Source organism: Carcharhinus amblyrhynchos, chromosome 20 (assembly GCF_965287045.1).
Source record: "Carcharhinus amblyrhynchos chromosome 20, sCarAmb.v2.hapA, whole genome shotgun sequence".
Classification (NCBI taxonomy): domain Eukaryota; kingdom Metazoa; phylum Chordata; class Chondrichthyes; order Carcharhiniformes; family Carcharhinidae; genus Carcharhinus; species Carcharhinus amblyrhynchos.
The window spans coordinates 26,894,254-26,911,376 of record NC_137343.1 but is presented as its reverse complement, the minus strand read 5'-3'; the positions used below and the strand labels follow the sequence as shown (position 1 = coordinate 26,911,376).

General features: G+C 40.3%; 1 protein-coding gene across 3 annotated transcripts in view; it reads left to right on the top strand.

Annotated features, from left to right (window-relative positions):
* LOC145355861 (lysine-specific demethylase 2B-like) overlaps positions 1-17,123 on the top strand; it is a 173,091-nt gene that overhangs the window by 84,666 nt on the left and 71,302 nt on the right. For all 3 annotated transcript variants that reach the window (XM_080208294.1, XM_080208295.1, XM_080208293.1), the window contains exons 10-11: positions 4,689-4,815; positions 8,436-8,911. In XM_080208294.1, the coding sequence (XP_080064420.1) occupies positions 4,689-4,815; positions 8,436-8,911 (603 nt within the window). The remainder of the gene's footprint in view (positions 1-4,688; positions 4,816-8,435; positions 8,912-17,123) is intronic.

Below are 17,123 nucleotides of genomic sequence, written 5' to 3'. Positions count from 1 at the left end.
GCATATACCTCTAGAATGTGCAACATTGTGAGGACTGGTAAACCACCCCCCTCCATTTGTGAATCTTAGCCATACGGCAGCTATTACTCCAACTGTAACTAGTGTACTTGGTGTCTGCATCATAACCCAAAATGGAAATCGGCTAAGCTCAACCAAGAAAATGCTGTCCCTTGGGCAAATTGACATCTGGTCCAAATGGAATTAGCAAGTTTTTTCAAGTTAGTGTCAAGTTTGGCCTGCTGGGACTGCTTCACAAGGGGATGTTGTTTAAAGTATCGCTGATAAACACAATCTTTTCTCCAACTCCTCATTAATTAGGTTTTAATAAATTAGGCATATCACATCGGAAAACGGCATATCCAAATACCAAAACACAATTGGCCCCAGAGGAGGTTCAGATTTATGATACTTGACCTGTAGTTAAATTAGAACTGCCTGGGAGCAAGTTAGTGCTGGTTCTTCAGATAAGAAGTTATGTTGTATAAGGGTATTTAGGGCACAGTCAAACAAAGGAGTAATGAATATTTCAAACTATATGCCAAGTGAGTATTTTCATACATGCATTGTTAGGCCACTATTTAGTCATGGTGCGAGTTAAACTGAATTCTATATCTTCATTCTATACTTTAGGCCTTTTGCTTTTATGGCCAATGTGCTGTTATTTTGCAAAACTTCCTCCAATTATGATTAGACTTTGACTTGTATGAAATTAAGGCTGATTTATCTGTTGAATAGAAAATTCTCATTTACACACGCGTGCGCGCATACATCCATACCACCTGCCCTCCAGAAACAGGGTTTAAAGATAGATTCCCAAGTGGCTGAGGAGCCAATGGTATGAAGTTACCATCTGTGGGATTATGACTGAACACTTCTAAGTCAGAATCCTGTCTAAAAGAAACAGGGTTCAAAGATGGATTCCCAAGTGTGCACTTCAAAAAAAAAAGACTGATTCTTAGCCTCCAGTCCTTGTCGACCTTGTTCTATGCCACCTGCCACTCAAAAGCAAAGTAAAGCAGATAAGGACAACAGGGAGAGAGAGAGAGAATAGAAAGAGACAGATAGAAGAGGAGAGAGGTGGACAGAAACCACAATGTCAAAATGACACAGGTAAGGGAGAGACATATAACATCTTGGGAGAGCCTCCATTGTGTCCACTGCTTGCATTATCTATCTTTCTGTCAGTATCTCTGTTTGTGTATCTTGGTGAGAGAGATTACTAGCCACTTCCTCAGGATAAAAATGCCTTTCAGTTTTTTTTCTATATGCTTCCGAGCTACGTGATCTGTTGCTTCTGTTTGATTCTGTTCCTCCTGTAGGGTAAGCACACTGAAGGTAGAGATGTATCATTATATAAAAGTCATAATGAAGGCAGTTATTACCTTGCTCATTGGGATATGTGACACTACTGCACAGTAACTAAGGATCATAGATAAGACCTGTGGCATTTTGGCATTCACACAGTATTAACATTCAAAGACTGGATAGTTCAGACATTCTAATGTAAACCTGAGGTCTGAATCCAGATGTATTTTCATTTTTATCATCAACTCATTAAATAAGTTGCAATATTAATATATCATAAAGCAATTAAATAAATATTTATAAACGCCAAACTAAAATTTATTTTGCATCATTAAAAGTTTATGCTCAATTTTTTAAAAGATGATGGAGCTTGGAATGACCTTGCACTGTGTAAATTTTTTGCAACTTCCATTCTTGTGAATTTTCATATTGTACACCAAGAAAAGTATACACATATAAGATTTTAACACTCTTCCCCTTGGTCAAATGCAGGCAGCTATTTTGTCACAAATTTTGTTTAGTGTGTGATAGTTGACCTCTTAAATTGGCCTGTTCTGATTGGAAGCAGGTCACAATAATCTTGATTTATAGAAACTGTTTACTGCAATTGGTGTGCAGAGGACTGCTGTACAGAATGTGTTTTGCTAGCTGTTCATAAAACTGAATAATTGTTCTTGGAATGTTAGTCATTACTGCAACAAAACAAAAATGTCTGAAAGACTGCTAAAAGTACCATAGAAGGGTATTGTGTATGTGCACATCATGCTGCCATCAGTAATCTCAAATTCTCAACTTTGAATTCTGAACTAGACCAATTGTTCAGTTACAGTCTTTAGTTTGCTAATCCTGAGTTATTGTTCAACATTAATGCCAAAAGCAGGGATTTGAGCAATTATCAGCATAATAGATTGTCTCTCTTACTCAAGAGTGAAATCTTAAACTTGGATTCATCATGAATATTATCCTAACTCTCTTCACCACTGGATTAAGCCTTTAAGAAACTAATTGCAAAGTATCTTTTGGCTCATAAGACTGCAGAACATGATCACTGTAAATTCACTTTGCGATTTAGTAATGGTTTGCTGAGTTGGTGCAGCAATTGCTAAGGTACTAGTAAGTTTTGCTCACAGTTCCCTGGAAGACAAGTTGCTGATTTCAGGCTGGCTTGAGGAACCATACTCCATCAAGAAGTTCATGTTCAAAGGAGATAGGAATAGAGAAAATTGTTAGGAAGATTAAACCAGAGCTCACAACACAAAGAGTGGCCCTTTGAGCCATCATGTTTGCATCAGCCATCAAGCATCCATCAATTCTAATCCCATTTTCTAGTTCTTGGTCCATGGCCTTGTTAGTTATGGTGTTTCAAGTGCTCATCTAAATGCTTCTTACATGTAATGGGAGTTCCCACCTCTCCAGTCCCTTTCAGGTGTGAGTTCCAGTTTCCCCCCCACTCTCTAGATGAAAAGGTTTCTCCTCTAGTCCCCTCTTGGGTGGCATAGTGGTGCAGTGGTTAGCACTGCTGTCTCATGGTGCCAGGGACCCATGTTCCATTCTGGCCTCAGGTCACTGTCTGCGTGGAGTTTGCACATTTTCCTTGCGTCTGTGTGGATTTCCTCCGGGTGCTCAGGTTTCCTCCCGCAGTCCAAAAATGTGCGGGTTAGGTTGATTGGTCATGTTAAATTATCCCTTTGTGTCAGGGAGATTAGCAGAGTAAATACATGGGGTTACGGGGATAGGACCTGGATGGAATTGTTGCCAGTCGAAGCTCGTTGGGCCAAATGGCTTCCTCCTGCATGGTAGAGATTATATGATTCTTTTATGAAATCCCCTGCCCCTTACCTTAAATCTATGTCCCTTGGATATTGCCCCCTCTACTAAGGGGGCACATTTCCTCCAATCTACCCTATCTGTGTCCCTTATAATTTTGTGTACCTCAATCAGGTCCCTCCTCAACCTTAAAAATCCTTAAAAAACTAAACTATTACATTGTTTTGAAAATTCTGCTCATCGGATTACTGTTAATGGGCCTTTTAATTTGGATGTTCTGTCAGGGTTTAACTTGCTCATAGTAAAGGAAACTCCAGTTTCCAGGTTGCTTGGGACAATGAAAGTTTTGTTCTGGCTGCCACAGTCAATTAATGAAAGACTTTGTTGGCACTTCAAAAAATAGTTTGAAGATGCCATCAATGGAATTTACTATCAATGAAAATGGGTTCATTTAATTCCGAATTGTAACATTAATCTAGATGATTGAAAATTGCCCTGCCTTGTACACCAGGTACTATGACAAAAATGTGCACAATTTTATACATTAGGCACCTTCTGAACACACTGGGGAGAATTCACATTGGGTTCTCCCAATCTCTCCATAATTTTGTTGATGGCCCTAACAGAAAAACTGAGTAAATAAATCTTTTCAGTCACTTGCCCAATTTTTAGTGAAGTCCAGGTGAAATGGAGCAGCAGAATTTGATCAAGATCATTATTTGTTCCTAAATGTTGTACTATTGTTTTTTTTCCTTCCAAACTTACCTCAAATCGCTCTTCCACCAACCCCACCAAAGAAGCTACCATCTGGCTTCTGGTTCCAAGGTGAACACTGAACTACATTCAGCAGTGGGAAGACGTTCTCAGTTGCTTCGGAACATTGAATTAATATGCAAATCTCAGCTCTCCCCTTCTTATTTGTAAAATTCTGATACTGTGTATTCTAGATCCTGCATTTTACAAACTTAAACTGGTGCAAACTCACACAAGTATTTTTGGGCACTTGTGTTCTTAATCTTGTCGGTCCTCCAGCAGTGCCATTTTGAGTGTTGTAAGAAATTGCTTCTAAAAATATTTACAGACCTTCTGGATGATGTGTGTCCCTGCTAACTAGCAAACCAGTGTGACTTGAAGACTTCTTGAATTTTAATAACTTGAATGTTCATTCTGTTTTCCTGTTTAATCCATGCAGCAATCTTACTAAAAATGTAATTATTGCAATCTTTGTGTATTGAATTATGTGTTAATTCAAGCAGACAGTGAAACAACAATGCATGCTTGTCTGCACTGCCTCACAATGAAGCGTAGGGTGATGTAAATCATTGTATTTCACAGAATTGATTCCCTCACCCCAACAAATAGACCATTGATATGAAATGCTTTTACGCTGTATGAATTTGATTTTTAAAAACAAGTATGTGCAATCTACCATTACGTGTTAACCTAAAGTAAATATGCACTCAAGAAATGGTTTGGCTGTGTTCTCCTTAGTCATCGCCACCTTCCACAATGGCAATTGTAGTAGCTCTGTGCTGTGTCTGCACTTGTAGGTTCATTTTCACACTCTCCTTTACCATAAGCTGCATTTTGCTGTATAAAGGTTCCTTGTTTTTCAGGTTAATGCCAAGTTCCGTTATCCTTTCTACTATGAAATGTGCTGGTATGTCCTGGAAAGATATGTGTTCTGTTTGACAAAACGGTCTCATCTCACCAAACAATACCAGAGGGAATCAATGTTAATTGGTAAGCAGCCAGCAGTAGTATATGTGTTCACATGAGGTGTTTCAGGCTATTATTTCTTAAGTATTCACAAACAGATAAAGGGTCGTTAGAAAATTCCATAAAATATGCATTGTCTTTCAGCAGACTAACAGTAGCTGATTGGAAGGAAGTATTTAAGTTGTTCCCCTAATGGCCCAACTAGTTTATCAAGTGGCAGTTGCATAATTTTAGCAAGGTCTCTGGTATGCCTCAAGTCAGGTATCAGCAACTGGGGAAGCATTGAGAAAGGAAGTGGGAACCAAGTCACTGCTGATGCTTGTGTTTGATAATAGTAACCCAGCAATTCGTTTATTTGAGCTGGATGCAGATAGAATTAGACCAGATGAAACTGGAATCCCTGATGCACTTAAGGCTCAGATGTGAAAACTGGTTATTTGGGTGAGTGTGACTTGTACCATGAAATGACACTTAACTTGAGGAGTCAGCTTGAGAAGAAAAGGGCCAAAGATAGAAATAGAATTAAATTAATTAGCAGAAAATAATTCTTTATCTCCTGACCCAAGCTTGGACAACACTAATACAATTACTAATTAGATCAATTGCCATTTCGTGGTGGCTTTTTCTCCCCTGAGGACAACATAGCCTTTTTCTCAGTGCTGTTTCCTTCTCATCCTTTTGAACGATCCAGTCTTTAGGTGGACTGGGCAGCTGCTCTTTGTTCTCAGACATTGTCATTGGTTTTATTGCTTGGGATGCCATAGGACTGTCAGGAATAGGCTGATGAAAGCTCCCTTATTGATCGCTATGAAAATGATGTTTGAAATTTATTTGCAGTTACGTGTTTATAATTGGCTGAGCAGGGTGTAATTATTTTACTATTATTTGTTATGCTCGCTCTAGTTCCCTTTCTCTTTTTCTCTTCAAATTAAAGCATAAAAAATTCATTAGTCTTCACTACAAATTTCTGTGGCTGTGCATTTGAGTAATTCTGCTGTTTGCTTTCTCTTTTTTTTCATTTCAAACCCCTGGTTCGTATGTTACAGATGCTATCCAATTCCGTTTTGAAAGTAAAATAGAAAATGCTGGAAAATCTCGGGGGGGTCTGACAGCATCTGAGGAGAGAGGGAAGAGTGTCTTGTGTCTGGATGAGCTGCTGAGGTTTTCCAGCATTTTCTGTTTTTGTTTGATTCCAGCATCTGCAGTATTTTGCTCTTATCCATTTTGAAAGTCCGTATTGTAACGTCCAGCAGATGTTCAGACAGTGTATTGCAGATTCTAACCACTTGCTAATAAAAGGCTTTTCCTTATTTTACTATTGCTTCTTTTCCCAATCACTTTTTTTTTATATTGGTGTCATTTAGTTCTTGATCCTTTTGCCAGTGGGAGTGAAAGAAAATTTGCATGCACCAAACTTGAAAATTGTTGTCAGTTCTCTGTGTAGCTTGCTCATGTTGGTGCTATTTTGAGTCACAGCTAGGGAGAGCATGTTGATGTGCTAAATTGGCTTTAGTACTTTTGACAGATCATCAGAGGATGCCATTGCACTAATGGTAGATTAGGAGCTCCTTTTTAAATAAAGTTCTCCATCGTTCTGTGTTGGTCTGAGTTGTCAACAAGCAAGAAAGGCATATGTCTGTAACACTCATAAGTAGAAGTATTTTAAGGTGGCTTATTTACCATTTGCACCATGTTTTAATCCAATTAAACTGTAAGATGTGAAATTGTGACCAAATTTGTGCCAATTCTATATTCATTGTATAATACTGCCAAACCCAAAGTTAGCTCATAGATTAGTTTCAGTGAGGCCAACTCAAAGCAATGTATTGGAATACAAGTTCCATTTTAGCAGTTGAAACTGGTAAAGCCCCTCAATTTATCATAGAATTGCAGTATCACAATGTGCATAAATTAATTAATCTGCCCCAAGCTAGTAGTCCAAATACTACCTTCCATGCCTTGGCTCAAAAGACTCAACCTGACGTCAGTAATTAATTATGAATGGCTGTGGCTGGTGACGTAAACTGTGAACATGAGGCACTCTAAATTTCTTTCAAAACTGGGAATATCTGTGCAGGTGGACAGGAGATCCCTTGCTCTTTTCGATAGTGCCAGGATATTTTGTGTCTGAAGGAGAGGGAAGGTGATGTCTTGCCTTAATGTTTTAGCTGAGCAACAGCATCTCTGACAGTGTAGTGTTGCCTTAGTTTTGCATTGAAGTATCATCTTATTTAACCTGTTCAAGTGTCTGGACTGGGGCTTGCAACTATGACCTCCTGATTTCAAGACCAAGCTGCAACTACTAATCCAAAGTTGACAGTATGGCAGCATGAAGAAGTTACAAAATTATTAACCTACAGTTAAGAGATCTCCTGTATGAGATCTTTCTTGATAACTATCATAATGCAAACCAGGTTATCCATTGCAGTCTTTTCACATTTCTCTTTGTAGTCTCCTGGTGGCCTTCCACCATGCCCCTGATGGACTTCCAAGACTCACCCGATGATATGTTTTAGCTAGGCTGAGTTTGCTTGCATCTAAAGTGTTATTTCACTATGTTAATGGTGCAAAATAGGCAGAGATACAGCGTGATAGTACCGCAGTTTAGTGTCTGATTGCCACACAGTTGACTCCAATTAAGAGGTCCTTAATGATTGGAAAGTACTGCAGATTAGTTATCCTTGTCCAGCACTGCAACATCCTTTTTCATGACAACACAAGATTTGCAGTACTATTGAAGAATGAAGTTTTCTTAGCTGGTTGGGAGTAATGTTTTGGGGGAGGCAGTGGTAAAGTGAGCTGATCCACAGCTCAGACAGATGTTAACCCCTGGGCAAGGGAAAGCAAAAATCAGTCCAGGTTCTTGCTTTTGACTACTGTCCCAAGATCTTGACGAGGAAGTGTGGGCTTTAGGTGGGAGTAGAATTGGGCTCAGATGTGATAGCCTCTTAAACAGTCAGTTTTCACCAGTGCTTGATGCTTAAAACTGATTTTCTAAAATCATTGGATAATCAACATTTGACATTCTTATGTAAAAATGCTTTGAAAGGGTGGTTTAGCTATTGACAGAGATAAAGATGTTTGGAGAGTTTGTGCTAATACTGCAACTGAAATGTTTTTCATTGTTGTTGCGATTCCCTGTGGCGACATGTGGGTGTCTCAATATGAGGAACTTGCAGCATTCTATTAATAATGTGCCAGAAAAAATCACTCCTACAAGCAGGTTCTTTTAACCTCTTGCAGTTAGAGTTTTGAAAATATTTGGTACAGTTGTACTGATGGTATAATGTTGAAACTGCCAAGAATGGTAACTGGAATTTTTTTCTGCATTATTACATTGCAAGGTTTGAAGGGACATGACAGATGTCCTCGCACTGTGGAAAACTCCATCAGGGCATAACCTGGGAGAGCAATAATTGGGTCTCCATGTCATTCCCAAAGGAATACAAAAATAGAAGGTTTTTACTGCTGATCAATAGTTAGACTTCCAATTTTGTATCTTGAAATGCGTATTATAAAATGTTGGGTTTATTCCTAGTTTCCTTAGTGTAATCACTTATTAATATTACCCTTCATTTAACTTCAGCAAAACTTTCCTTTTCTTGAATACTGTGGGACATATATTTATGTTTAAATATTCTCAGATACAGAGAAGAAACCAAATACAGAGAGTCCTTCATCAGATTCCCGGCTAGACATGGATGAAGAATCTTCTGATGTACGTTCCAAGGAGGAAAAGGATGAGACAAGAGACAAAATGAGCCTTCAGAGCGCAAAAGTATTTGGTGACGATTCGCCTTCTCCTAACAGTGTACATTCAGAAGGAAATGAAAGCTCTGGGAAGACACAGAAAATGGTAAAGCGTTTAAAGCGGACTTTGTCCAATGACTCAGATGACAGCACCAAGTCACCAATGCTGACAGACTGTCCAAAGACGCCGAGCGGATCCCCTGACCCCTCTCAGCCAGTGTCTGAGGGGTCTAACAAATGGATTCACCTTACAGAGTTTGAGTTGAAAGGGTTAAAAGCACTTGTTGAAAAACTGGAGTCCTTGCCAGAGAATAAAAAGTGTGTTCCTGAAGGGATTGAAGATCCTTATGCCCTTCTGGAGGATATGAAGGTTAGTGTTGTAAAATGTTTTCAAAGGCTTTGACGCAATTGTTTATCTGTTTGGAGCACACTATTTTAATCAAATGCGAGTCATGTTATCATTTCTGATTACAAGTGGCACTTATCCTGTGTTTCAATTTACATTTTATTAATAATGTGACTAAATTAGTAAAAAGCACAATATATTAGTCATCTTTTGAGATCCAGGAGATTGACAAAATAAATCAAAAATTCCTTCAATGCCTCTTTAAATTTGATATTTAGGACTTACTGTGTCAGTGAGAATTAGGAAAATCCCATCAGTTTGCTAAATATGACAGAGCTTCTTTGGGTTGAGAAATTGTTAGCCTCTGCTGCTTAATTATTCTGTTGGATTTACAGCAAATCAACTTCAATAATTTGACATACTTCTGCCAAATGAAATTCTTGTCAATACTGTGAGAATATGTCTTCTTAAGATTTCTTTGTGTAAGTGAACAAGTCTCTCGTGTACCCGAACATGTGCCAGTGTGTGGCGACTGGGGGATTTTCACAGTGACTTCACTGCAATGTTAATGTGAGCCTACTTGTGACACTAATACATAAACTGAAGTAACTGTGAAAGCTTATCCTAGGGTGGCACAGTGGTTAGTACTGCAGCCTCACAGTGCTGGGGACCTGGGTTCAATTCTGGCCTCAGGTGACTGTGTGGCATATACATGTTCTCCCTGTTGTCTGCGTGGGTTTCCTCTGGGTGCTCTAGTTTTGGCTATACTAAATTGCCCATAGTGTCAGGGGGATTAGCAGGGTCAATACGTGGCGTTACAGGGATAGGGCATAGATGGGGGGGTTTGTTGACAGTGTAGACTTGATGGGTAAATGGTCTCCTTCTGCACTGTAGGGATTCAATGATTCTATACAGTCTCTAAGTCACTTGATACAGCAATTTTCCAACTTTGTTTTCTTAACTGAGCGACTATTAATGTTTTCTGGTGTCGAAACCTCCAAGTATAACCATTTGATTACAGAATCATAGGCTGATAGTCTCTCCTCCCCATTCATAGGTCATGGGAGATTAAATAAAAACACCAGTTGTTTAAAGGATGCACAGATTAGGACTGAAATTGTTCGGTGGCAGCAAATGTCTGCGTAACTCTTGTGGATTAGCATGGAAAAGATTAGCCCGTTTCTAGCCATCAACAGAACTTTCCAGTCACATGTTTGTGAAGTGGGAAGTTTAGGGAAGCATCTGACTAGCCCAGAAAAATGCCACTTGCTTGGAGAGCATGAGTACTCCATTTACTGCAAGCTTGTGTTTTCTCGACCCTAGTATCTAACATGGCGTATGTTTGGAGGCCAGTTAGATGAGGAGCACCTGCCTACTATACTGCCATTGACCCCTCAGACAGTGAGGAAAGAACATAACAGGAGGAATAGACCACATGGCCCAATGTGCCATTCAATATAATCATAGTTGATCTTGGGCTCCAATTCCATTTTCCTGCTCGCTCCTCATATCTCTTTATTATCTGAGAAACATATCTATCCCAGCCACAAATACACTCATGAATGAAGCATCCACAATCCTCTGGTGTAGAGAATTGCAAAGATTCACGACCCATTGAGTGCAGTAATTGATGAAGCCAGCTAACGAATGAAGGCTAAAGTTTCAGTCCTCTTTGTGCCACTTTGCGTAGATATTAATTTTTATATTTGTTCTCTGTATGTTATAAATTAGACTTTGAAGTAATGAGAGTGACTTTGTTGAAGCAGCAGCATGTAGAGCAATCCATTGGGGAGAAGAATCGGGTCTTATTTCCTCAGTCCATCCAGCCTTTCGCCTCAGGTCTCTACACTCCATTGAGGTGACCTCTTGCATATCCCCAATTTTTTTAACTCCGCCATTGAAATTTCCTCCATCTAAGTAATGGGAAGACTGAAACTTTAGCCTTCATTCGTTAGCTGGCTTCATCAATTACTGCACTCAATGGGTCGTGAATCTTTGCAATTCTCTACACCAGAGGATTGTGGATGCTCCATTCATGAGTGTATTTGTGGCTGGGATAGGTACGTTTCTCAGATAATAAAGAGATACGAGGGGCAAGCAGGAAAATGGAGTTGGAGCCCAAGATCAACTGTGATTATATTGAATGGCACATTGGGCCCTGTGGTCTATTCCTCCTGTTATGTTCTTTCCTCCTGTTATGTTCTTTCCTCACTGTCTGAGGCTGAACCAGAGAGTCCGCAACTGTGGCATCTTCATTTGGGTTGAGTTTCCATCCACGTATCTACCCCATCTCTTTCGTACATCTCTTTATCATCGCAGGTCTCCAACCCTGCCTCAGCTTTTCTGCTGATACATGCCTTTCTTACTTCCAGACTTGACTGTGCCAATATTTTCCTCATTGGCCTGTCATCTTCCATTAACGTGAATTCAAAACTTGTGGGCATGTGAGATGTGAGGAGGATGCAAAGTGGCTTCAAGGAGATTGAAATGGACTAAGTGAGTTGGTAAAAGCCTTGCAGATGGAGATACAGTAGAAAATTATCCATTTTAATATGAAAAACAAAAATGCAGATTATTTCTTAAATGGGGGAGACATTGGGAAGTGTTGATGTCTGGAAGGACCTGGGTGTTTTAGTCCATAACTCGATGAAAGCTAACAATGTAGGTGCAACAATTAGGAAAGCAAGTTGTATGTTGGCCTTTATTGCAAGTGGATTTGAGTATAGGAGCAAGGAAATCTTGCTGCAGCTGTATAGAGCCTTAATGAGACCACTCCTAGAGTTATTATATGCAGTTTTTGTATTCTTACCTAAGGAAGAGATTTACTGGCCACAAGAGGGAGTGCAACAAAGTTTTAACAGACCAATCCCTTGGATGGTGGGATTGCCCAATAAGGAATGATTGAGGAAACTGGGCCTGTACGCTCTAGCGTTTAGACGAATGAGAGGTTACCTCACTGGTGTACAACATTCTTACAGGGCTGGACAGAGTATTTGCAGGGAGGATGTTTCTCTGGTTGGGGGTAGGGGGTGTCTAGAACCAGGGACACAGTCTCAGAATAAAAGGTAGGTCATTCAGGACTGAAATGAGGAGGATCTTCTTTAGTCAAAGGGCAGTGAATCATTGGAATTCTCTACGCAAGAGGGCTGTGGAGGTTCAGACATTGCATATGTCCAAAACAGAGATTGACAGATTCCTGGACATCAATGACATAGAGGGATAGTGTGACAAAAAAGTAATAGGAGGATGATGTAGGAAGATGCCACTGGCCTAGATCAAGTTGAATGGCGGACAGGCTTGAGGGCTGAATGGCCTGGTTCCGCCTCTATATCTATCCATAACTCCACTGCTCCTATCCTAACTTGTTAACAACTGACTTTTAAAAGACTTCCACATATCAGATGTGGATTTACCCTCAGTCACTCCTAGTCTACATTCCTAGCTCCTGGCTAATATTGTCGTAGTTAGCCTTTCCCTAGTTTAGTACTTTCTCTCTGGAACTATTATCCTTTTCTACAAGTATTCCATTTGCCTTCCTAATTATTTGCTGTGACAGCATGTTAAATTTGTGCTTCATGTATGATCTCTCTATAGTGCTGCACTCTTTAGACACTCTGTATTTAAATAATGTTTTGCATTTCTATTCTTCCTTCGAAAGTGGATAATCTTACATTTCCCTCATTATACTCCCAAGTGCCAAATTTATGTCCACTGACTGAACCATTTATAGAATCATGATGATTCTGATTGTATAGTGCTTTTTTAAATGTCCTGCTTCTATTTCCTTAATAATGAATTCCAGCGTTTTCTCAATGGCATCAAATTTCTAAACTGGGGGAAGGCTGATTTTAATAAAATCAGATATGATTTAGCCAGAGTGGACTGGGAGCAGACACTTTTAGGCAAATCTGTGACATAGCAGTGGAACTATTTGGGAAAGAAATAGGGAGAGTACAGGGCCAACATATTCCAATAACAAAAAAGAGTGGCACCAACAATTTGAGTGCACGCTGGATACCGAGAGATAAACCGCATTGGACAGAGAGAAAAAGGGAGGCTTGCAGCAGAAATCAAGAGTGCAAAACAGCAGAAGCCCTAGAGGAGCATAGAATGTGCAAGAGGGAACGTAAAAGTGAAATTAGGAGAGCAAAAAGGGGACCTGAAAGAACCCTGGCAGGTAAAGGAAAATTCTGCGTTGTTTTAACAAATATATTAAGGGCAAAAGGATAACTAGGGAAAGAGTAAGACCCATTAAGGACCACAGTGGTAATTTGCGTGTGGAGCTGGAGGTTGTAGGTTGGGTTCTAAATGAATACTTTGTCTCAGTACTCACTAGTGAGAGAGAAATCAGGGAAGGTGATACAATTAAAGAAAGTAACATAAGCAGAGAGGACGTTCCGAGTGGCTGAAAAGTCGATCCATCTCAGGTCCAGTTGAAATGTATTCCAGACTGTTGAGTGAGGCAAGGGAAGAAATAGCAGGGGTGTTGGCAAGTTTCAAGATGTCTTCTGTAGCCAGAGAGGAAATGATGTGGAGATGCTGCCGTTGGACTGGGGTGAACACAGTAAGAAGTCTCACAGTACCAGGTTAAAGTCCAACAGGTTTCCTGGTGATGTGAGACTTCTTACAGGAGAGGTGCCAGAGGACTGAAGGACAGCCCATGTGGTACAGTTGTTCAAGAAGGGAGAAATCAGGAAATTACAGGCCAGTCAGTCTAACCTCTGTGGTGGGGAAACTATTGGAAGCAATTCTGAGAAACAATTAACCTGCATTTCGGAGAGGCAGGGATTAATCCAGAACAATCAGCATGGTTTTGTTTTAGAGGAGGTCATGTCTGACCAACTTCATTAAATTTTTCGAAGTGATCAGGTGTGTAGATGAGGGCAATACATTTGATATAGTCTTGGACTTCAGCAAGGTTTTTGACAAGGTCCCACGTGGGAGACTGATAGCGAAGATAAGAGCCCATGGGATCCGGGGAAATTTGACAGAGTGGATGTAGAATCAGCTGAGTGGCAGAAAGCAGAGGGTGATGGTCAAGGGTGTTTTTTGGACTGGAAGACTGTCCAGTGGGATCCTGCTGGGACCAGTGTTGGGGCCTTTTTATGGTTTATGTAAATGATTTAGACTTGAATGTAGGAAGGTTTATCAGTAAGTTCATGGGTGATATGAAAATTGGTAGGGTGATAAATAAGTGAGGAGGAATGTGATGGATATAGATGGATATAGATAGACTCATCAGATGGGTTGATCAGTGGCAAATAGAAATTCAATCCAAATAAACGTGAGGTGATGCAGGACAACAAGACATGGCGAATGTCAGGATCTTAAGAAGCATGGAGGATCAGCGGGACCTTGGTGTGCGTGTACATTAGTCCCTTAAGGTAGCAGGACAGGTAGATAAAGTGGTTAAGAAGGCATATGGTATACTTGCCTTAATTAGCAGAGGCATAGAGTTTAAGAGCAGGAAGGTTATGCTGGAACTATATAAAATTTGTTAGGCCACAGTTAGAGTGTTATGTACAGTTGTGGAATCCACATTATAGAAGGGATGTGATAGCACTGGAAAGGGTGCAGAGGAGATCTATCAAGATGTTGCCTGGGTTGTTCCGGGCATGATTTGAAATGGATAAATTGAGGGGCATAGATAAAGTAGACAGAAGAAACTTTTCCCCTTGGTGGAGGGATCAATGAACGGGGTTGGGGGGGGTGCGGGTTTAGATTTAAGTTAAGGGCAGGAGGTTTAGAGGGGATGTGAGGAAAAAGTTTTTCACCCAGAGGGTGGTGGGAGTCTGGAACTTATTGCCTGATAGGACACTTAAGAAGTATTTAGATGTGTACTTGCGATGTCAAAGCATATAAGGCTAAGGATCAAGTGCTGGAAGATGGAATTAGAATAGTTGAATGGTTTGTCTTTGACTGGTACAGATGCAATGGGCCAAATGGTCTTATCTGTGCTGTTGACCTCTGACTATGACATGCTCGGCTAACTGATCTATAATTTCCTGCTTTCTATCTCACCCATTTCAACAATAGGGGTGTTACGTTTGTGATTTTCCAGTTAGGACCTTTCCAGAATCCAGGGAATATTTTTAAGGCAGAAGTGGATAGATTCTTGGTAAGCAAAGGGGTGATGGGCTATTGAGGGTAGACGGGATGCAGATTTGCGGTTACTGTCAGATCAGCCATGATCTTATTAAATGGCAGAGCAACTTAAGGGCCAAATGTCCTAGTCCTGCTCTTTGTTCTTACATTCAGTGGATATATTATTTTGTACGCATTCCTATATTTCTTGATTTTAAAGCAAAAGTTGCTGTTTTGCATTTGGGCTTGTTACTGAAATGTTTGAGTTAATTTTCTGAATGATGTGGGTGTTTGCAGTGTACACAATGAAAAGCTGCATTATTAATTCCCTTTGGATGGCATCACATCATTTCAATTAGATATTGGCCAGTATAGTAGTACTCTTAATTATTGAGGCCACAAAGTCTGTTAGGGGATTAAATCCTAATGTTGAACTTATGAGAATACCTATTTGAGTGTTGAAGTTAGTAACACTCCTTAACACTGCTTAGACTGTTGCTTTATGAATGATGTGGAGATGCCGGCGTTGGACTGGGGTAAACACAATAAGAAGTCTCCAACACCAGGTTAAAGTCCAACAAGTTTGTTTGATAGTAAACCCACAAGCTTTCGGAATGCTGCTCCTTTGTAAGGTGAGTGGAAAGATCTTAATGCTATCGCCACTGTCATTGTCTGCACCTTTAAGACTTGAATAGCAGATTAGCTGTAAAGATTTGCATTCTAATCAGCATTCTGTAAACTGTGTATGCCTTTATATACCCTGTTTCTGATCAGAACTTTCCACTCACCTGATGAAAGAACAGCATTCCAAAAGCATGTGGGTTTACTATCAAATAAACTTGTTGGACTTTAATCTGGTGTTGTGAGACTTCTTACTGTGCTTTATGAATGACCAGAGTACCACATCATGGCTTTATGACTGACTAGGTTAGCAGAGGCCTGCTGTAGGCTATGGAACATCCCTGACGGTTGTGGTGGCTTTTTCAGAAAGGAGGGAAGGAACGAGGGAGTGAAGAAACTTGCATTTATAGTAACAATTTGTCCTAAAATGCTCCAAGGTGCTTCACAGGATCATTGGCAAAAGATTTGCCACTGAGCCATAAGTAGGGCTATTAGGACAGATAATCAGAAGGGAACTGCAGAGTTTCAGGCTCAGGGAATTGCAGGGCTGAAGGCGTGACCAATAGTGGCAGAGTGATTAGCATCAGGAATGCAAGGAGGTTGGAATTAAATGTGCACAGATATTTTCGAGAGCTGTCGTTAAAAGCGATGACAGGGAGAAACCCTGGAAGGATTTGAAAACAAGGAGGAAATTTTAAAACTGAGGCATTGCCAGACCAAGAAGATGTGCAGATGCCGAATGATGATAGAATAATACCGGACAGTGATTTTTCCACTGTCTGATATCCTTCCAGGACTTGCGCATAATTGATCCAAATAGCAATAATTCATCAAAGGAATATTATATTTCACTTCCTGAGAGTTGTGAAAAAGCGTCCATTTTCATCTACCAAATCACTGCCCTCACTTTGGTATGGTTAAAAAGGCGATCAAGTACAATGCCCAAGTGACATTCCTCGTGTGTGCAGCTGAATTACATTTGTCAGCAAACCACTGATCTCTCAGCTGGAATTGGGGGTGAAGTTGATTATATCCATGTCTAATATCCACTTGTACATTTGGCTGAGGTTGCAGGATAGTAATCAGGGAGTGCGATGCTTGGATGTTTTTTCTTTGTGAGGCCAATTGGAGCAAGCACCTTTACTTTGGCCAAGGCTGAGAACAAACTTAGCTCAGACCTGGGACCTTCCCGGTCACTAAGTCCTGGGACACTCCTAATCAGTATTGTTCAAACACTCTCAGCTGAGCTAAAATTATGTTTTGTAACCTCATTCTCTGTTGACAGTTTTACATTTTTGTTGGCTTGCAATTTTGTCTAGTTTCCCCAGGTGGGGGAACTGCCCTTGTCTTCATGTACATTTGCGTCCATGTTTGATTATTTCTCATGGGGATTCATTGGGGGCAGGGTGCAGGCTGGTGGGGGAGGGCTGCATTTTTGTTACGGTCTCCTTGATGAATATGGTTTACCTGCACCTCCGAAGTTTCCCTTCTCCATTCTCTCTCAGGGTACCCTCAAATGCAGATTTTGAAA